The sequence below is a fragment of the Carcharodon carcharias genome (genome assembly GCF_017639515.1).
Source record: "Carcharodon carcharias isolate sCarCar2 chromosome 38 unlocalized genomic scaffold, sCarCar2.pri SUPER_38_unloc_2, whole genome shotgun sequence".
NCBI lineage: Eukaryota > Metazoa > Chordata > Chondrichthyes > Lamniformes > Lamnidae > Carcharodon > Carcharodon carcharias.
Genome location: NW_024470786.1, coordinates 1078751 through 1100261, shown reverse-complemented (window position 1 = coordinate 1100261; position 21511 = coordinate 1078751). Strand labels below are relative to the sequence as shown.

General features: G+C 56.7%; 1 protein-coding gene across 6 annotated transcripts in view; it reads left to right on the top strand.

The window, feature by feature from the left end:
* LOC121274795 (autism susceptibility gene 2 protein homolog) overlaps positions 1 to 21511 on the top strand; it is an 89217-nt gene that overhangs the window by 39779 nt on the left and 27927 nt on the right. For 4 of the 6 annotated variants that reach the window (XM_041182152.1, XM_041182151.1, XM_041182147.1 and 1 more), the window contains exons 3-8: positions 5595 to 5687; positions 10351 to 10386; positions 13274 to 13303; positions 15443 to 15535; positions 18200 to 18251; positions 20045 to 20489. In XM_041182152.1, coding sequence (XP_041038086.1) covers positions 5595 to 5687; positions 10351 to 10386; positions 13274 to 13303; positions 15443 to 15535; positions 18200 to 18251; positions 20045 to 20489 — 749 coding nt within the window. Of the gene's footprint in view, positions 1 to 3376; positions 3506 to 5594; positions 5688 to 10350; positions 10387 to 13273; positions 13304 to 15442; positions 15536 to 18199; positions 18252 to 20044; positions 20490 to 21511 lie in introns of those variants that run through there. The other 2 variants (XM_041182153.1, XM_041182150.1) reach the window with 2 other exon arrangements.

Genomic DNA, 21511 nt, shown 5'->3' with positions numbered 1-21511 from the left:
GGAATCTAATCGATGGGTTCAGGGTGGTTTATACATAGAATAACAGATACCCGGGAGTGAGTTATAGACTGGAATCTAAACGAGGGGTTCGGTGTGGTTTATATATAGAATAACAGATACCCGGGAGTGAGTTATAGACTGGAATCTAAACGAGGGGTTCGGGGTGGTTTATATATAGAATAACAGATACCTGGGAGTAAGTTACAGACTGGAATCTAATCGAGGGGTTTGGGATGGTTTATATATTGAATAACATACCCGGGAGTGTGTTACAGACTGGAATCTAATCGAGGGGCTCAGGGTGGTTTATATATTGAATAACAGATACCCGGGATTGAGTTACAGACTGGAATCTAATCGAGGGGTTCAGGGTGGTTTATATATAGAATAACAGATACCCGGGAGTGAGTTACAGACTGGAATCTAATCGAGGGGTTCAGGGTGGTTTATATATAGAATAACAGATACCCGGGAGTGAGTTACAGACTGGAATCTAATCGAGGGGTTCGGGATGGTTTATATATAGAATAACAGATACCTGGGAGTAAGTTACAGACTGGAATCTAATCGAGGGGTTTGGAATGGTTTATATATTGAATAACAGATACCCGGGAGTGTGTTACAGACTGGAATCTAATCGAGGGGTTCGGGGTGGTTTATATATAGAATAACAGATACCCGGGATTGAGTTACATTCTAGAATCTAATCGAGGCGTTCGCTGTGGTTTATATATAGAATAACAGATACCCGGGAGTGTGTTACAGACTGGAATCTAATCGAGGGGTTCGGGGTGGTTTACATATTGAATAACAGATACCCGGGAGTGTGTTACAGACTGGAATCTAATCGAGGTGTTCGGGGTGGTTTATATATAGAATAACAGATACCTGGGAGTGAGTTACAGACTGGAATCTAATCGAGGCGTTCGGTACGGTTTATATATAGAATAACAGATACCCGGGAGTGAGTTACAGACTGGAATCTAAACGAGGGGTTCGGGGTGGTTTATATATTGAATAACAGATACCCAAGAGTGTGTTACAGACTGGAATCTAATCAAGGTGTTCAGGTTGGTTTATATATAGAATAACAGGTACCCGAGAGTGTGTTACAGACTGGAATCTAATCAAGGTGTTCAGGGTGGTTTATATATAGAATAACAGGTACCCGAGAGTGAGTTACAGGCTAGAATCTAATCGAGGGGTTCGGGGTGGTTTACATATAGAATAACAGATACCCGGGAGTGTGTTACAGACTGGATTCTAATCGAGGGGTTCGGGGTGGTTTATATATTGAATAACAGATACCCGGGATTGAGTTACAGACTGGAATCTAATCGAGGGGTTCAGGGTGGTTTATATATAGAATAACAGATACCCGGGAATGTGTTACAGACTGGAATCTAATCGATGGGTTCAGGGTGGTTTATACATAGAATAACAGATACCCGGGAGTGAGTTACAGGCTAGAATCTAATCAAGGCGTTCGGTGTGGTTTATATATAGAATAACAGATACCCGGGAGTGAGTTATAGACTGGAATCTAAACGAGGGGTTCGGGGTGGTTTATATATAGAATAACAGATACCTGGGAGTGAGTTACAGACATGAATCTAATCGAGAGGTTTGGGTTGGTTTATATATAGAATAACAGATACCTGGGAGTGAGTTACAGACATGAATCTTATCGAGAGGTTCAGGGTGGTTTATATATAGAATAACAGATACCTGGGAGTGAGTTACAGACAGGAATCTAATCGAGGCGTTCGGGACGGTTTATATATAGAATAACAGATACCTGGGAGTGAGTTACAGACTGGAATCTAATCAGGGGGTTTGAGGTGGTTTATATATAGAATAACAGATACCCGGGAGTGAGTTACAGACTGGAATCTAATCGAGAGGTTCGGTGTGGTTTATATATAGAATAACAAATACCCGGGAGTGAGTTACAGACTGGAATCTAATCAAGAGGTTCGGGGTGGTTTATATATAGAATAACAGATACCTGGGAGTGTGTTACAGACATGAATCTAATCGAGAGGTTTGGGTTGGTTTATATATAGAATAACAGATACCTGGGAGTGAGTTACAGACATGAATCTTATCGAGAGGTTCAGGGTGGTTTATATATAGAATAACAGATAAACGGGGAGTGAGTTACAGACATGAATCTAATTGAGAGGTTCATGGTGGTTTATATATAGAATAACAGATACCCGGGAGGGAGTTACAGCCTGGAATCTAATCGAGGGGTTCGGGGTGGTTTATATATAGAATAACAGATACCAAGGAGTGAGTTACAGACTGGAATCTAATCGAGGGGTTCAGGGTGGTTTATATATAGAATAACAGATACCAGGGAGTGAGTTACAGACTGGAATCTAATCGAGGGGTTTGGGGTGGTTTATATGTAGAATAACAGATACCAAGGAGTGAGTTACAGACTGGAATCTAATCGAGGGGTTCAGGGTGTTTTCTATATAGAATAACAGTTACCCGGGAGTGAGTTACAGACATGAATCTAATCGAGAGGTTCAGGGTGGTTTATATATAGAATAACAGATTCCCGGGAGTGAGTTACAGACTGGAATCTAATCGAGGGTTTCAGGGTGGTTTATATATAGAATAACAGATACCTGGGAGTAAGTTACAGACTGGAATCTAATCGAGGGGTTCGGGTGGTTTATATATAGAATAACAGATACCCGGGAGTGAGTTGCAGACTGGAATCTAATCGAGGGGTTCGATGTGGTTTATATATAGAATAACAGATACCCGGGTGTGAGTTACAGACTGGAATCTAATCGAGAGGTTCGGTGTGGTTTATATATAGAATAACAGATACCCGGGAGTGAGTTACAGACTGGAATCTAATCGAGGGGTTTGGGGTGGTTTATATATAGAATAACAGATACCCGGGAGTGAGTTACAGACTGGAATCTAATCGAGGGGTTTGGGGTGGTTTATATATAGAATAACAGATACCCGGGAGTGAGATACAGACTGGAATCGAATGGAGGGGTTTTGGTCGGGTTTATATTTTGAACGTTCCAGCGGTAAATTTGACCAGGCTTTGATATGTAGCAACAGAATTGTGATCTGTCCGGTTCAGCCTCAGGCGATTACCCGGGGGAGTGATGCGGTCGGTAGCTAGGGAATGGAGCTCGGAGCCACCAAATATCACGGCTTCCACCTTCCCAACGTGCCATTTGAGATACTGCCAGCTCTTTGGAGATTGAGCGGCGGAGAAGCAGTTTGATAACTGAGCAGCATTGGAGGCGTCGAGAGCTGTGGTGGAGAGGTGGAGCCGGGTGTCGTCAGTGTCGATGCGAGAGCCCGCACTGCCTGTGGTCGACTCATCCGCCCAGGGCGTGCGTGCCGATGAGAAATGGGAGGGGACAGGGTTTGGTCCTTGGCAGATACCAGAGGGAAGGGTGTGGGAGCAGGAAGCGAAGCCATTCTCTGGCCCCTATTAGCCAGAAGGGAATGGAACCGAACCGGGGTGAGCACTTCCACCCAGCAGGCCGGCAGCGGGGAGGGGCTGGAGGAGGATGGTGTGGTCAGTCTGTGCCTCGTCTCGCTGTTCCCCTCGCTGAGGTTTATGGCTGAATGCGTGACCTTTCCTGCCTTGTGGGATGACATTTGTTGTGACTCTCGCGTCACTGCCCGCGTCAGTTGTCTGAGGAAGGAGCAAATTGTTGCCGGTGCAGCCGGTAGGGGTTGGGGAGCTGGTTGTGGGGGGGGGCGGTGGTGGGGGGTGGTGGGGGGGGAGTGGGGGGAGGGGGTGGGGGGTGGGGTGCGGGGTGGTGGGTTGGGGGGGGTCCCTCGTGGTTGAATGCGGAGTACCGGAGCCGTCCTGTTTTGGAAGCAGACCCTATTCGGTCAGCTGCAGAGGCTTCGAGCGCACCGCTCCCCTCCCCTCCAAGCCTTCGGGCAGAGCTCCTCTCGTGATGCGAGCTCCTCAGCTCACTGCTTGCTCTGAATGGGTGTCCAGCTCCATCCTGTGGCCGCTTGAAGCCCTGCAGTCAGCCCTGGACACCGTGGCCCCTGCGAGCACGCTCGGTTTTCAGCTGTTAGAAAGGAGGGCAGGAGTTCACCGGACATCGGGGCGGCCGGCCGGAACCAGGAAGCCTTCCGACACGAGTCCGTTTTGAAAGATGTAAACCTACCCGCTTCCGTCCCAAACGGGAGACCCCCCCTTAGTTTTAAAGTGTGCCCATCCCCGCCATTCTAATCTCTCCCACAAGGGGAAGCTACTTTCTAATCATGTACAAGGAGCCGGAGTGGGCCATTTGGCCTCTCAAGCCTGCTCCCCCCCCCCCCATCCGATAAGATCACGGCTGATCTGATTGTGGCCTTAAATCCACTTTCCTGTCTGTCCCGTTTCCCCCCCCCCCCCCCCCCCCCCCTCCCACCACTGCCATAACCCTCGTCGATCAGAAACCCGCCTCGCTCGGCCTTGAGTATATCCAAAGCCCCGGCCTCTACTGCTCTCTGAGGTGGGGGGGGGTGGGAGAATCCCACAGACGGACCCCCCTCTGAGGGAAGAAATTCCTCCTCATCTCCGTCTTCAACGGGAGACCCCCCTCGTTCCTCCCCTCATTCTAGACTCCCCCCCACGAGGGGGGAAACATTCACCCAGCATCCACCCTGTCGAGCTCCCCCCCACCCCCCACCCTCAGAATCTTATCTGTCTCGATAAGATCGCCTCTCGTTCTTCTAAACTCCAACGGGTACAGGGCCCAACCTGCTCAACCCCTCCTCACAAGACAAACCCCCTTCGTCCCAGGAATCAGCTGGGTGAACCTGCTCTGAACGGCCTCCAGTGGGGGTAAATCCCTCCTTAAGTAAGGAGGCCAAAACTGCCCCCAGTGCTCCATGTGCGGTCTCACCAACGCCCTGTACGGTCGGAGCGAGACTTCCCCACCTTCTGTGCTCAGTTCCCCGGCATTAAACGCCAATATTCCCCATTTGCTCTTGATGTTTGAAGAGAGTAGTTTGGGAGAAACTGTTTCCAGTGGCAGGGGCTTGGGGTGGATTCGTTAACCAGAGGGACGCAGGTTTAAGGTGTAGAAGGAGAGGGAAGCTGAGGGAACATCGCTTCACACAGCGAGTTGTCGTGACCTGGAGCAGATTCAATAGGAGCGCTCAAACTGGTGGAATTGGAGAGACCGGGGCACTGAGTTTACGGAGCTTGAGGGAAGGAGCCGGGGCGATGTCGGTGGTGCGCGTGACCGGCCGGCAAGCTCTTCCGAAGAGCTGGCAGGAGGCACGACGGGCCGGATGGCTGCCTTGCTACTGCCGTGTGGACCTGAGACTGGCCAGCAATTTCCTCTCCCTGCGCTCGGCAGCTGAAACTGACGGGGGAGCGGGCGGGCGCTGTGCTGTGGGGGGGGTCACTGGGAGGCGGGAGGCTGGGGTTGAAGGCGACCTCTCCTGGGTACGTGATGGGTGGAGGGGGAGGGGGGGGGGGTCCGCGGAGGGGAAGAGCGGACAGGGCGCCGATCCCCGGCCGCAGCATCTCTCGTCTGGCTGAGTGAAGGGGTGAGGTGAACCAGACGTTGATTAACCCGCTCTGTTCCATCGCACAGGTGAAAACCAAGGGCCCGGCCAGAGGGAATGAAAGCACGGGCGGCGAGAACGCAAGCTCCCAGCGCAGCAGCTCGCGTGGCGCGGGCAGCGATGTAAGTGGCACGCAGCTCACCCTACGTAAAATGCACCAAAAAAAAAAAACCCCTCCCTTCTTTTAGCGCCAGTGTTTCGTGCTGAGCAACACCTCCTTGTTAAACACTGGCTGGCGACAATATTACGGCCTGGGTCCACAGCCCATTCTCTTTCGAGTCTACTGCTCAGATGTCTCCCCCCGACCCTCCCCACCCCGCCACCACCTCCACCCTGTCGTAGGGAGGCGTCGGGTGCCGGAAGTGGCAGCCATAGCGTCCCGGGGCCAGTAAGAGTTCAATTGCTGCGTCATGGGAGTGTTTTTGTTGTTAAAGTTGGAACTGCTGGCCAAAAGGAAGAAACGGCCGTAGTTTTTCTCATGTTTTCTGGATCGTGATGGGGATCCTCACCACATAGAGGCTATGCTACCCCCCCCCCCACACACACACACACACACACACACACACACACACACACACACACACGCACACACAAATACACGCACAAATACACGCACACATACACACACACACACACACACACACACACACACACACACACACACACACACACACACACACACACACACACACACACATCGATCTACCTTCAGGACCACGTTTTCAGTGAAGTGATGGTTTTGCCCAGTACTGGCTCTGTCTGAGATCTCCAGTCCTCCCGTAATTGTTGTCCATTCTTGCCTCATTTCCAACCCCCCTCCATGGCCTGTGTTACCTCCCTATCTCTGTAACCTCCTTTAAACCCAACAACCCTCCCTATCTCTGTAACCTCCTTTAAACCCAACAACCCTCCCTATCTCTGTAACCTCCTTTAAACCCAACAACCCTCCCTATCTCTGTAACCTCCTTTAAACCCTACAACCCTCCCTATCTCTGTAACCTCCTTTAAACCCAACAACCCTCCCTATCTCTGTAACCTCCTTTAAACCCAACAACCCTCCCTATCTCTGTAACCTCCTTTAAACCCAACAACCCTCCCTAACTCTGTAACCTCCTTTAAACCCAACAACCCTCCCTATCTCTGTAACCTCCTTTAAACCCAACAACCCTCCCTAACTCTGTAACCTCCTCCAACCCCTACACCCCTCCCTATCTCTGTAAACCCCTCCAGCCCCTACACCCCTCCCTATCTCTGTAACCTCCTCCAACCCCTACACCCCTCCCTATCTCTGTAACCTCCTCCAGCCCCTACAACCCTCCCTATCTCTATAACCTCCTTTAAACCCAACAACCCTCCCTAACTCTGTAACCTCCTCCAACCCCTACACCCCTCCCTATCTCTGTAAACCCCTCCAGCCCCTACATCCCTCCCTATCTCTGTAACCTCCTCCAACCCCTACACCCCTCCCTATCTCTGTAACCTCCTCCAGTCCCTACAACCCTCCCTATCTCTGTAACCTCCTTTAAACCCAACAACCCTCCCTATCTCTGTAACCTCCTCCAACCCCTACACCCCTCCCTATCTCTGTAACCTCCTCCAACCCCTACAGCCCTCCCTATCTCTGTAACCTCCTCCAACCCCTACACCCCTCCCTATCTCTGTAAACCCCTCCAGCCCCTACACCTCTCCCTATCTCTGTAACCTCCTCCAGTCACTACACCCCTCGCTGTCTCTGTAACCTCCTGCAGCCCCTACAACACTCCCTATCTCTGTAACCTCCTCCAGCCCCTACACCCCTCCCTATCTCAGTAACCTCCTCCCTCCCCTACAACCCTCCCTATCTCTGTAACCTCCTCCAGCCCCTAAACCCTCCCTATCTCTGTCACCTCCTCCAGCCCCTACAACCCTCCCTATCTCTGTAACCTCCTCCCTCCCCTACAACCCTCCCTATCTCTCTAACCTCCTCCAGCCCCTACAACCCTCCCTATCTCTGTAACCTCCTCCAGCCCTTACAACCCTCCCTATCTCTGTAACCTCCTCCAGCCCCTACGCCCCTCCCTATCTCTGTAACCTCCTCCAGCCCCTACGAACCTCCCTATCTCTGTAACCTCCTCCAGCCCCTACAAACCTCCCTATCTCTGTAACCTCCTCCGGCCCCTACAACCCTCCCTATCTCTGTAACTTCCTCCAGCCCCTATAACCCTCCCTATCTCTGTAACCTCCTCCAGCCCCTACACCCCTCCCTATCTCTGTAACCTCCTCCAGCCCCTACAACCCTCCCTATCTCTGTAACCTCCTCCAGCCCCTACACCCCTCCCTATCTCTGTAACCTCCTCCAGCCCCTACAACCCTCCCTATCTCTGTAACCTCCTCCAGCCCCTACACCCCTCCCTATCTCTGTAACCTCCTCCAGCCCCTACAACCCTCCCTATCTCTGTAACCTCCTCCAGCCCCTACAACCCTCCCTATCTCTGTAACCTCCTCCAGCGCCTACAACCCTCCCTATCTCTGTAACCTCCTCCAGCCCACCTACAGCCCACCCTATCTCTGTAACCTCCTCCAGCCCCTACACCCCTCCCTATCTCTGTAACCTCCTCCAGCCCCTACAACCCTCCCTATCTCTGTAACCTCCTCCACCCACCTACACCCCTCCCTATCTCTGTAACCTCCTCCAGCCCCTACAACCCTCCCTATCTCTGTAACCTCCTCCAGCCCCTACAACCCTCCCTATCTCTGTAACCTCCTCCAGCCCCTACAACCCTCCCTATCTCTGTAACCTCCCCCAGCCCCTACACCCCTCCCTATCTCTGTAACTTCCTCCAGCCCCTATAACCCTCCCTATCTCTGTAACCTCCTCCAGCCCCTACACCCCTCCCTATCTCTGTAACCTCCTCCAGCCCCTACAACCATCCAAGATCTCTGTGCTCCTCCAATTCCAGCCTCTTGGAGCATCCCCTGATCCCCATCGCTCCGCCATTGGCGGCTGCGCCTTCAACTGCCTGAGGCCGTAGCTCCTAAATTCCTCTTGTGGATCTTTCCGTGTTCCCCCTGCTCTTTCGAGCTGATCCTTCAAACTTACCCAGCTTCTGTTGGCCTGCCCCGTACTATACCTTCAATGTAGCTCGGTGTCAAATGTTGGGCCTAATTTACACTCTTGTGGGTGTGAGTGAGTGAGTGGGTGCATTTGTGCATGAGTGGATGGGTGAGTGAGTGAGTGCATGAGCGGGTGGGTGCGTGGGTGGGTAGGTGCATACGTGAGTGGGTGCATGCATGAGTGGGTGGGCGTGAGAGTGAGTGGGTGGGTGGGTGAGTTGGTGCGTGCGTGTGTGGGTGCGTGCGTGTGTGAATGAGTGGGTGGGTGAGTGGGTGGGTGAGTGCATGTGTGAATGGGTGGGTGGGTGAGTGCGTGTGTGAATGGGTGGGTGGGTGAGTGCGTGTGTGAATGGATGGGTGGGTGAGTGCGTGTGTGAATGGGTGGGTGGGTGAGTGCGTGTGTGAATGGGTGGGTGGGTGAGTGCGTGTGTGAATGGGTGGGTGGGTGAGTGCGTGTGTGAATGGGTGGGTGGGTGAGTGCGTGTGTGAATGGGTGGGTGGGTGAGTGCGTGTGTGAATGGGTGGGTGGGTGAGTGCGTGTGTGAATGGGTGGGTGGGTGAGTGCGTGTGTGAATGGGTGGGTGGGTGAGTGCGTGTGTGAATGGGTGGGTGGGTGAGTGCGTGTGTGAATGGGTGGGTGGGTGAGTGCGTGTGTGAATGGGTGGGTGGGTGAGTTGGTGCGTGAATGGGTGGGTGGGTGAGTGCGTGTGTGAATGGGTGGGTGGGTGAGTGCGTGTGTGAATGGGTGGGTGGGTGAGTGCGTGTGTGAATGGGTGGGTGGGTGAGTGCGTGTGTGTGAATGGGTGGGTGGGTGAGTTGGTGCGTGAATGGGTGGGTGGGTGAGTTGGTGCGTGAGTGGGTGGGTGAGTTGGTGCGTGAGTGGGTGGGTGAGTTGGTGCGTGAGTGGGTGGGTGGGTGAGTTGGTGCATGAGTGGGTGGGTGGGTGAGTTGGTGCGTGGGTGGGTGGGTGAGTTGGTGCGTGAGTGGGTGGGTGGGTGAGTGCGTGTGTGAATGGGTGGGTGGATGAGTTGGTGCGTGAGTGCGTGTGTGAATGGGTGGGTGGGTGAGTGCGTGTGTGAATGGGTGGGTGGGTGAGTGCGTGTGTGAATGGGTGGGTGGGTGAGTGCGTGTGTGAATGGGTGGGTGGGTGAGTGCGTGTGTGAATGGGTGGGTGGGTGAGTGCGTGTGTGAATGGGTGGGTGGGTGAGTGCGTGTGTGAATGGGTGGGTGGGTGAGTGCGTGTGTGAATGGGTGGGTGGGTGAGTGCGTGTGTGAATGGGTGGGTGGGTGAGTGCGTGTGTGAATGGGTGGGTGGGTGAGTGCGTGTGTGTGAATGGGTGGGTGGGTGAGTTGGTGCGTGAATGGGTGGGTGGGTGAGTGGGTACGTGGGTGGGTGCATGACTGGGTGGGTGTGTGAGTGGGTACGTGGGTGGGTGCATGATTGGGTAGGTGTGTGAGTGGGTACGTGGGTGGGTGCGTGGGTACGTGGGTGGGTGGGTGAGTTAATGTGTGGATGGGCGGGTGATGGAGGCCATTCTCCGTGTCGGGTATGACTCGGACAAGAGGAAGGGGGCTGCCTTGCTGAAACCTTTGGGCTCTGCGCATGGTGTGCAGGCCTGCGTGTGTGGCGATACCTGGTGATGTCGCGCTGCCTAGACTGAACCTTTTCTCTTCACTCCTTTCCTCCTGCAGGTCTCTGCGCACTCCAGCTTGGGAACGGGATATTTTGTAAGTCCTTGGCACAAAACTTGTAAAATCGCGTTCCACCCCACCCCCCCCACCCCATCCCCGCACCCCCCCCCCACCACTCCCTCCACCTGTTACCACCACAGTTCCCCAGACTGGCTCACTGGCAGGAACGACCCGCCTCTGCACCAGTGTTGCCCTCCCGCAGTCCTGCCACCCTCCCAGCAGCGCTGGCCTGGATTGCGGGCTGTGCCGCTGGGATGTTTAAGTCTCCAGCCCGCTGCCCTCCCGCTCGATGGAGTGAGGGAGACGAAGGGAACAAGGCCCAGCGGACAGCCTGCCTGACTGACGCCTGGGCATTCACCCCAAGCGGCAAGGACGGGCAGTCGCGCACAAGCCAAGAGAAAGGCCCTTCGACCTTCCCCTCGTAGGCCGGAGGACAGCGCCCAATCTCTGCCCTGCTCCCCCCCCCCCCCCCCGTCATCTCCATCTTCACAGGCACGGACAGACTCCTTGTCCGGCTCTGGGAGCTGAACGCTCTGCTCCTCATGGTTGTTGCTGGCGTGGCAGCTGTCTTACTCCCTGTCCCGGGTCAGCCCTGAGAACGGGTTGGTGAGTTCAGTCACAGCCTGACGTGAAGCTCCAACTCACCGCCGGTGTCTCTTTTTCACACCCCCTCCCGTCTCCTGTGAGGCCCTCCAATAAACCCAGCTCACAGCAATTGTCTACTTTGACATTGCTCCCCACCACCCCCCACCGCCCACCACCCCCCCACAACACCCAAGCTGTCCCTGCATCATCATCACCCTTGTTGCAAGCACCTCTCTCTCTCTCTCTCTCTCTCTCTCTCTCTTTCTGTCTCTCTCTCTCCCTCCCCGGTCTCTCTCACGCTCTCTCTCCCCGGTCTCTCTCGCGCTCTCTCTCCCCCGTCTCTCTCTCTCTCTCCCCCGTCTCTCTCTCCCTCTCTTCCCCGTCTCTCGCTCTCTCTCTCTTTCCCTCCCTGTCTCTCTCTCTCTCTCTCTCTTCCCCGTCTCCCTCTCTCTCTCCCTCCCTGTCTCTCTCTCTCTCTCTCTCCCTCCCTGTCCATCTCTCTCTCTCTCTCTCTCTTCCCCGTCTCTCTCTCTCTCTCTCTCTCTCTCCCCCGTCTCCCTCTCCCCCGTCTCTCTCTCCCCCGTCTCTCTCTCCCCCGTCTCTCTCTCCCCCGTCTCTCTCTCCCCCGTCTCTCTCTCCCCCGTCTCCCTCTCCCCCGTCTCCCTCTCCCCCGTCTCCCTCTCCCCCGTCTCCCTCTCCCCCGTCTCCCTCTCCCCCGTCTCTCTCTCCCCCGTCTCTCTCTCCCCCGTCTCTCTCTCCCCCGTCTCCCTCTCCCCCGTCTCCCTCTCCCCCGTCTCCCTCTCCCCCGTCTCCCTCTCCCCCGTCTCCCTCTCCCCCGTCTCCCTCTCCCCCGTCTCCCTCTCCCCCGTCTCCCTCTCCCCCGTCTCCCTCTCCCCCGTCTCCCTCTCCCCCGTCTCCCTCTCCCCCGTCTCCCTCTCCCCCGTCTCCCTCTCCCCCGTCTCCCTCTCCCCCGTCTCCCTCTCCCCCGTCTCCCTCTCCCCCGTCTCCCTCTCCCCCGTCTCCCTCTCCCCCGTCTCCCTCTCCCCCGTCTCCCTCTCCCCCGTCTCCCTCTCCCCCGTCTCCCTCTCCCCCGTCTCCCTCTCCCCCGTCTCCCTCTCCCCCGTCTCCCTCTCCCCCGTCTCCCTCTCCCCCGTCTCCCTCTCCCCCGTCTCCCTCTCCCCCGTCTCCCTCTCCCCTCCCCCGTCTCCCTCTCCCCCGTCTCCCTCTCCCCCGTCTCCCTCTCCCCCGTCTCCCTCTCCCCCGTCTCCCTCTCCCCCGTCTCCCTCTCCCCCGTCTCCCTCTCCCCCGTCTCCCTCTCCCCCGTCTCCCTCTCCCCCGTCTCCCTCTCCCCCGTCTCCCTCTCCCCCGTCTCCCTCTCCCCCGTCTCCCTCTCCCCCGTCTCCCTCTCCCCCGTCTCCCTCTCCCCCGTCTCCCTCTCCCCCGTCTCCCTCTCCCCCGTCTCCCTCTCCCCCGTCTCCCTCTCCCCCGTCTCCCTCTCCCCCGTCTCCCTCTCCCCCGTCTCCCTCTCCCCCGTCTCCCTCTCCCCCGTCTCCCTCTCCCCCGTCTCCCTCTCCCCCGTCTCCCTCTCCCCCGTCTCCCTCTCCCCCGTCTCCCTCTCCCCCGTCTCCCTCTCCCCCGTCTCCCTCTCCCCCGTCTCCCTCTCCCCCGTCTCCCTCTCCCCCGTCTCCCTCTCCCCCGTCTCCCTCTCCCCCGTCTCCCTCTCCCCCGTCTCCCTCTCCCCCGTCTCCCTCTCCCCCGTCTCCCTCTCCCCCGTCTCCCTCTCCCCCTGCCTCCCTCTCCCCCTGCCTCCCCCTCTCTTTCTCTCTCTCCCCCTGCCTCCCCCCCTCTCTCTCTCTTCCCCTGCCTCCCTCTCTCTCTCTTTCTCTCCCCCTGCCTCCCTCTCTCTCTCTTTCTCTCCCCCTGCCTCCCTCTCTCTCTCTCTCTCACACACTGCCTTCCTCTCTCTCTCTCTCTCTCTCTCCCCCGTCTCCCTCTCTCTCTCTCTCTCTCTCCCCCTGCCGCCCTCTCTCTCTCTCTCTCTCTCCCCCTGCCGCCCTCTCCCTCTCTCCCGTCTGTCTTTCTCTCTCCCTTCCCCGTCTCTCTCTCTCTCTCTCTCCCTCCCCCTGTCTCTCTCTCTCCCTTCCCCCATCTCTCTCTCTCTCTCCCTCCCCCTGTCTCTCTTTCTCTCTCCCTCCCCCCGTCTCTCTTTCTCTCTCCCTCCCCCCGTCTCTCTCCCTCTTCCCCCGTCTCTCTCTCTCTCTCTCTCTTCCCGAACTAATCTCATCACGAGACTTGTTTGTTGGCTTCACTCACTCTGTGTTTGTTATTTATTTTGCAGTGTGACATTGATAGTGATCCAGACGACAAGGTAAGCGACTTTCTGACCCCCCACCCCCTCCCCTTCTCCTGCACGGGAATGTCACCCTTGCAGCCTTTTGCAATTGGGGTTGGGGGGGGGGGGGGGGCGGCATATCAGTAGCGGGGGAGGGGAGTGCAATGAGAGGAAAGGGAGGTGGTGGGGGTAGGAGGGGGTTGAAGTGTGTGACACACCCGCAAAACCCCGCCCCCACCACCCCAACCTGTAACGCAGCAGCTCCTGACCCAGTCTAGACATTTTGCAAGACTTGGAGGTAATCTCATGTAGGTGATTAAAATGATTGAAGGAGCTGAATAGGTAGATAGCTGGGTCGAAACCATATGCTCAGTGACCAAGGGAGCACCATACAAGGGGCCTAGAACCTTCAACTTTGACCGAGGCTGCTCAAGGGTCAATTGAGGAATCACTTTCTCACAGAAAACTCAGACATGTTGGCCTCAGCTGCAGTTATTATTGAAGGGGGCAGGACAGGTTGAGAGAGCGGTTAATAAAGCAGACAGTACCCTGGGCTTTAGTAATAGGGGCATAGAATACAAGAGCAAGGAGGTTATGTTGAACTTGAATAAAACACTCGTTTGGTCCCAACTAGAGTATTGTGTCCTGTTCTGGGCTCCGCACTTCAGGAAGGATGTGAAGGAATTGGAGAGAAAGAGAGTGTGGGAAAGGTTCATGGGAATGATTCCAGTGATGAGTAACTTCAGTTCCGTGGATAGATTGGAGAAGTTGGGACCGTTCTCCTCGGAGAAGAGAAGGTCAAGAGGAGATTTGATCGAGGTGTTCGAAATCATGAGGGGGTCTGGTTCAGAGTGAACAGGGAGAAATTGTTCCCATTGGGGGATGGATGGAGAAGCAGAGGGACACAGGTTGAAGGCAATGGGTAAAAGGAGCGACGGGGACTCGAGGAGAAACTTTTTCACGCAGCGAGGGGTTAGGATCTGGAACGCACTGCCTGAGAGTCTGGGGTAGGGAGGGTCAATCGAGGGGTTAGGATCTGGAATGTGCTGCCTGAGAGTGTGAGGGAGGGAGGATCAATCGAGGGGTTAGGATCTGGAACGTGCTGCCTGAGAGTGTGGGGGAGGGAGGGTCAATCGAGGGGTAAGGATCTGGAACGCGCTGCCTGAGAGTGTGGGGGAGGGAGGGTCAATCGAGGGGTTAGCATCTGAATGGCGTTGCCTGAGAGTGTGGGGGAGGGAGGGTCAATCGAGGGGTTAGGATCTGGAAGGCGCTACCTGAGAGTGTGGGGGAGGGAGAGTCAATCGAGGGGTTAGGATCTGGAGCGCGCTGCCTGAGAGTGTGGGGGAGGGAGGGTCAATCGAGGGGTTTGAGAGGGAATGGGATCGTTGTCGGGAAAGGGGGAATGTGCAGGGTTCATGGGGAGAAGTCTGGGTAATTTCACGAGGCGGGTTGCTCACTTGGGGAGCTGGTGTAGACACGACGGGCCGAATGGCCCCCTTTGCTGTGAACCATTCAGTGATTTGTCAAAAGGGTAGCAGGAACCCGCAGGACTTTCCACCACCCACACCTGCCCTCCACACCACCCCCCCACCACCCCCCCCCCACACTCCCCACCAACCTGTCCCACCACCCCTCCCCCGGCGGCCAACTGGAATCGAGGGACAGGGCAGCCGAGGTCTGATCGAGGGGGGTGAAGCAGCAGCTGGAGGGGCTGAATGGCTCCCTCCTGTCGTTCCCCCCCCCCCCACTCCTTGCCGGGCTGAGGAAGCTGTGGCTCGGATCCTCCTGCACCACCCCCTCCCTGTTGGATCCCGGAACGCACAGTACCGGAAGCGTGTCGGAAGGGGAGGAGGCGCCGGCGGGAGCGGGCGGAGAGCTTGGCCTCGCAGTTGCCGGGCCCGCACCAGCACGGGTGTGAGCTGAGCAGCCCTGGGGGCCGCAGGCACGCACCACTTCCACCACCCCACCCCCTCCCCCCCCCAGCCGCCGCCGCCACCCTGCTGCCGGCCAAGCCGAGGGGCGTCCTGGCACTTGGGCCCCCCGCTCCCCGCCCCCCACAACACCGCGGCCGTGCTTCCGCCCTGACCCGGGGCTGCCCCCGCTCCCACCCCCGGCTCTCCCACGGGGGGAGAACCGAATTGGCCTGTAAAATATCCTCTTCTTTTGTTTCCTCAGCCCCTCGGCGACGAGGCTTTGTGTGGCCCCAGGCTGGATTTCACATCTGCTCAGGAACACATGCTGCAGAGCATGTGGCAAAGGATCTCATTTGTGAGTTTACCGCTGTCGCGCTTCCATCGGCTTCTCAAGACTGTCCGAGTCGGGGGTGACGCCTTTCTCTCTCTCCTCCAAGGCATTGCACCCCACCACCCCCACCCCCTCCCCGCAGCCCCCTTGGAATAAGACCCCATTAAACCCCTGTCTCAGGGGTCGTGTTTGGAGGGCTCTATAAATCCAATAGCTGGTAGCCTGCTGTGAGTTACAGGCCGGAATCTAATCGAGGGGGTCGGGGTGGTTTATAGATAGAGTAACAGATACCCGGGAGTGAGTTACAGACTGGAATCTAATCGAGGGGTTCGAGGTGGTTTATATATAGAATAACAGATACCCGAGAGTCAGTTACAGACTGGAAACTAATCGAGGGGTTCGGGGTGGTTTATATATAGAATAATAGATACCTGGGAGTGAGTTACAGACTGGAATCTAATCGAGGGGTTCAGGGTGGTTTATATATAGAATAACAGATACCCAGGAGTGAGTTACAGACTGGAATCTAATCAAGGGGTTCAGTCTGGTTTATATTTAGAATAACAGATACCCGGGAGTGAGTTACAGACTGGAATCTAATCAAGGGGTTCGGTGGGGTTTATATATAGAATAACAGATACCCGGGAGTAAGTTACAGACTGGAATCTAATCGAGGGGTTCAGGGTGGTTTATATATCGAATAATAGATACCTGGGAGTGAGTTACAGACTGGAATCTAATCGAGGGGTTCAGGGTGGTTTATATATAGAATAACAGATACCCGAGAGTCAGTTACAGACTGGAAACTAATCGAGGGGTTCGGGGTGGTTTATATATAGAATAATAGATACCTGGGAGTGAGTTACAGACTGGAATCTAATCGAGGGGTTCAGGGTGGTTTATATATAGAATAACAGATACCCAGGAGTGAGTTACAGACTGGAATCTAATCGAGGGGTTCAGTCTGGTTTATGTATAGAATAACAGATACCCGGGAGTGAGTTACAGACTGGAATCTAATTGAGGGGTTCAGTCTGGTTTACATGTAGAATAACAGATACCCTGGAGTGACCTATAGGCCGGAATCCAATGAGCAGTACAGTTGGGATACATAGAAATTTTTTTCACAAATTCTTGGGATGTGAACATCACTGGCAAGGTCAAATTGTGTTGCCCATCCTTAACTGCCCCATGAGAAGGCGGTGGTGAACCGCTTTCTTGAACCGCAGCAGTCCCTGTGGTGTAGGTACACACAGCGCTTTTAGGGAGTTTCAGGATTTTGACCCAGCGGCAGTGAAGGAACGGCCGATATATTTCCAAGTCGGGATGGTGAGGGGCTCGGAGGGAACTTCCAGGTGCTGCTGTTCCCCATGTGTCTGCTGCCCTTGTCCTTCCAGATGGTAGAGGTTGTGGGTTTGGGCGGCGCTGTTGAAGGAGCCTTGGTGAGTTGCTGCAGTGCATCTTGTAGATGGTACAGGCTGCTGCTACTGTGCGTCGGTGGTGGAGGGAGTGAAGGTTTAAGATGGTGGATGGGTGCCAATCAAACAGGGCAGTTTTATAGTGGATGGTGTCGAGCTTCTTGAGTGTTGTGGGAGCTGCACTCATCCAGGCAAGTGGGGAGTATTCCATCACACTCCTGACTTGTGCCTTGCAGATGGTGGAGAGGCTTTGGGGAGTCAGGAGGTGAGTTACTCTCTGCAGGATTCCCAGCCTCTGACCTGCTCTTGTAGCCACAGTATTTATATGGCTGGTCCTGCTCAGTTTCTGGTCAATGGTAACCCCCAGGATGTTGATAGTGGGGGATTCGGTGATGGTAATGCCATTGAATGTCATGGGGTGATGGTTAGATTCTCTCTTGTTGGAATTGGTCATTGCCTGGCCTGTATTAAGTGAACGTTATCCGCCCCTTATCACCCCAAGCCTCAATGTTGTCCAAGTCTTGTTGCATGCGAGAATGGACTGCTTCAGTACCTGTTGAGCCCTGTGTGCTTGTACATCCATCAGCAAACAAAGCTGTTCCAGTGCAGGTACAGCACTGACATTTACCCAGCTATGTGGAAAATCGCCCAGGTATGTCCTGTACACACACAGCAGGACAAACCCAACCCGGCCAATTACCGCCCCATCAGTCTACTTCCCATCATCAGTAGAGTGATGGAAGGGGTCATCAGCAGTGCTATCAAGCGGCACTTGCTTAGCAATAACCTGCTCACTGACGCCCAGTTTGGGTTCTGCCAGGGCCACCCAGCTCCTGACCTCATTACAGCCTTGGTTCAAACACGGACAAAAGAGCTGAGCTCCAGAGGCGAGGTGAGAGTGACTGCCCTTGACATCGAGGCAGCATTTGACCGAGTGTGTGGCATCAAGGAGCCCAGCAAAACTGGAGTCACTGGGAATCAGGGGGGAAACTCTCCGCTGGTTGGGGTCAGACCCAGCACAAAGGGAGATGGTTGTGGTTGCTGGAGGTCAGTCATCTCAGCCCCAGGACACCACTGCAGGAGCTCCTCAGGGTTAGTGTCCCCGGCCCAGCCTCCTTCAGCCGCCTCATCGATGACCTTCCCTCCATCGTAAGGCCCGAGTTGCATCACGTGCAGGGGTGAGTTACAGGCTGGGATCTAAACGAGGGGGTTCGGGGGGGCTAATGCATCAACTGCTGAGTTTGTAAACCGTCCCCTCTCTCCTTGCCAGGCGACCTCAGACGACGGCCTCTCGAATTTCTTCACCACAGCCACTAAGATAGGTAAGCGTGGTACTGTCTTCCTTTGCCATCCGACGTGTTCATATTCTCACCCCCACCCCCGGCACCCCGAGCCTGCGTCGATCGCCACCCCCCCCCATCATCCCGCGTACTCGAGCTTTCAGCCAAGGGTCAGCCCCGCGCCAGGGCAGCGGCGCCAATTCTCCCCGCGCGGCTTTGCTCCATAAGGTGCGGATTCAGCAGGTGGGAACGTTGGTTTGGGTGGGGGGGGGGGGGAGGGGGGGGGGGGGGGGTGCGGGGGAGGAGGTGGTTGGTGGGGGGTCGGGGGGAGATGCTGCGATGCCACTCTCCGAACCTCTCCCTCCTCCCTCCCCCACCCCAAATGCAGGTCATCCTCAGTACAAGAACAATCATTTGCAATTTGTGTAGCGCCTTTACAACATAATAAAGCCGCCCAAGGCGGCTCGCAACGTTTGACCCCCCGCTCCCCACCCCCACCCCCGCCCACCCGCCCCCCCCCCCCACCCCCAAAACCCCGCACCGCTCCCCCACCTGAGACACTTAAGGGGATAGTAGGGACAGGCGACCAAAAGCTTGGGTCCAAGGATTGGATTTTAAGGACCGCCTTAACGGAGGAGAGAGAGGGGTGGAGAGGCTCAGGGAGAGAGCTCTGGACTTTAGATCCAGGGCAGCCAAGGACTCGGCAGCCAACGCTGGAGGTGTTAAAATCGGCGGGCGGGGGGAGCTGGGGAGGGCTGGTGGTGCTCCAGAGTTACAAAGATTGGGAAGGGCGAGGCCAGGGGCTGGTGGGGGGGTGGCGGTGGTGGTGGGGGGAAGCTTTGAAAGCAAGGATGGGAATTTTAAAAGTGAGGTGCTCCTTGACCAGGAGCCAGTGTCGGTGGGCGGGCACAGGGCAAGGTGGGAGGTGGAGGCTGGGGTGGGGGGGGGTGGGGTGGGGTGGGGTGGGGGGTGGGGGGTGGTTGCTAATGCAGAAGCCAGCACCCGGGGTGAGTTCGGTCTTTTTGAGGGGTGAGGCAGCAGAGTTTTGGGTGGAGGATGCGGGAGGACCAGCCAGAGGCGCGTTGCCATCGTTGGTTGTGAGCAGCCCGAAGGCTTGGGCTAGGTGCCATCTTCTGGATGAGACGTCAAGCTGAGGGCCCATCTGCCCTCCTGGGTGGACGTATGAACCCAGACCACATGAGGAAGAGCAAAAAGGGACCTGGTCCCAGTGCCCTGGTCCCAGTATATCTCTCTTAACGAACATCAGTTTTAAAAAAAAAAGGAATTGGGTTAGCCATTGCCTAGTGATGCTGTGTTACGTCACTTCAGGAAAGCGCCTCATTGCCTGCAGAGGTGGTGAAAGGCGCTGTAAAAATGCAAGAGCTCCTTTTATTGCTGAAAGAGGAGACATGTTGTGGAAGCTTTTCGCCTTGCACTCATCAGGACAGTCGCAAGAATGCCAAGTTTCAGAGGGAGCCGCAACTTGTGCTGATCCGTTGGCAGGTCGAGGTGTTTCCATGTGGAATGCACCAGGGAACTATTGTCCCCCCCCAGGCTTCCATGTGGACACCTTCATTTTGCTGGCAGAGGAAAGGTCCCTGCCTATGAGTGGATGGGGCTTCGAGCACGCATAAGTGAGCCGCATTGTGAGCCTGACTGATAATCTTAATTGGTTATTTGTGTAGTTCTTAGCGCACTTGGGGTTATTCAGCAAGTGCTGTCCAATTGTGGAGTCACATTTAATGTTAGACATCACCTTCTGGAGTTTTGCAAGGTTTGGATGCGGTCCGTTCACTCTTTTTGATCCGCTAATGTCTCCTGCTTGCCCCTCGCAGCCTCCGATTTGAATGGCGCGGTGACTCCCAAGGGCGAAACCAAAGTGTCTGGGTTGGAGAGGAGCCAGGAGCGGAACCAGGGACCGGACAAGGACCCCCTGCTAGTGCCTTCCCTGCCTACGGAGCCTATGCCGCAGGCCGTGGCCGCCAACCCCGTCCAGGCCCCGGCCCGCTCGCAGGCCCAGGCTGAGCCCACGGCCAGTGCCCAAGCTGGGACCCGGACCCCGGTGCCAACACTGTCCAACCACCATCACCACCACCACCACCAACACCACCACCACCATCAGCAGCAGCAGCAGCAGCAACAACAGCAGCATCATCGCCAGTCCACACCGGCGAGGGTCACCCCACAGCCCAAACCGCAGACGCCAGTGCAGCCGCAGCACCAGACGCAGCCTAAAGTGCAACCTTTCAGCCAGCACCAGCTGGTGTACCTGAGCAGCAGGTAAGCCCCCACCGCGAGGCCAGGGTGGGGTAGTGGGGGACTCCCAACGTCTGCAACTGGGGGTGTGGCAGTGGGGAAGGGAGGGGCGGGAGGGAGGGGGGGGGGGGGTGGGGGGGGTGGGGGGTTGGTGGGGTGTAAGGTCACGGTGGGTGGGTTGGGGGGAAGGCCGTCAGTGTGGATTGGGGGTGCGGGGAGGGAGGGGGGAATGGGGCGGCCGTTGGGGGTGAGGAGGGAACGGGGTGGGGGGTGGGGATTGGGGGGGGGAACAGGGCGGGGGATGGGGGTGAGGAGGGAGCGGGGGATGGGGAGGGGGGAACGAGGTGGGGGATGTGTAGGGAGGGGAAACGGGGTGGGGAGTGAGGGGGGAACCGGGCGGGGGTGATGTGGAGGGAGGGGGAACGGGGTGGGGATGGGGAGGGGTAAACGAGGTGGGGGGTGTGGAGGGAGGGGGAACGGGGTGGGGATGGGGAGTGAGGGGGGAACTGGGCGGGGGGTGGGGAGGGAGGGGAACGGGGTGGGGATGGGGAGGGGTAAACGAGGTGGGGGGGTGTGGAGGGAGGGGGAACGGGGTGGGGATGGGGAGTGAGGGGGGAACCGGGCGGGGGGTGGGGAGGGAGAGGGAACGAGGTGGGGGATGTGGAGGGAGGGGGAACAGGATGGAGGATGGGGAGGGAGAGGGAACGGGGAGGGGGATGGGAAGGTAACGGGGAGGGAGGGGGAGCGGGGAGGGGGATGGGGAGGTAACGGGGATGGGGAGGTAACGGGGGGGGATGGGGAGGTAACGGGGAGGGAGGGGGAGCGGGGGGGATGGGGAGGTAACGGGGAGGGAGGGGGAGCGGGGAGGGGGATGGGGAGGTAACGGGGAGGGAGGGGGAGCGGGGAGGGGGGTGGGGAGGTAACGGGGGGGGATGGGGAACGGGGTGGGGGATGGGGGAGAGATGGGGAATGGGGGGAGGGAGGGGGAACAGGGTGGGGGATGGGGAACGGGGTGGGGGATGGGGAACGGGGTGGGGGATGGGGAG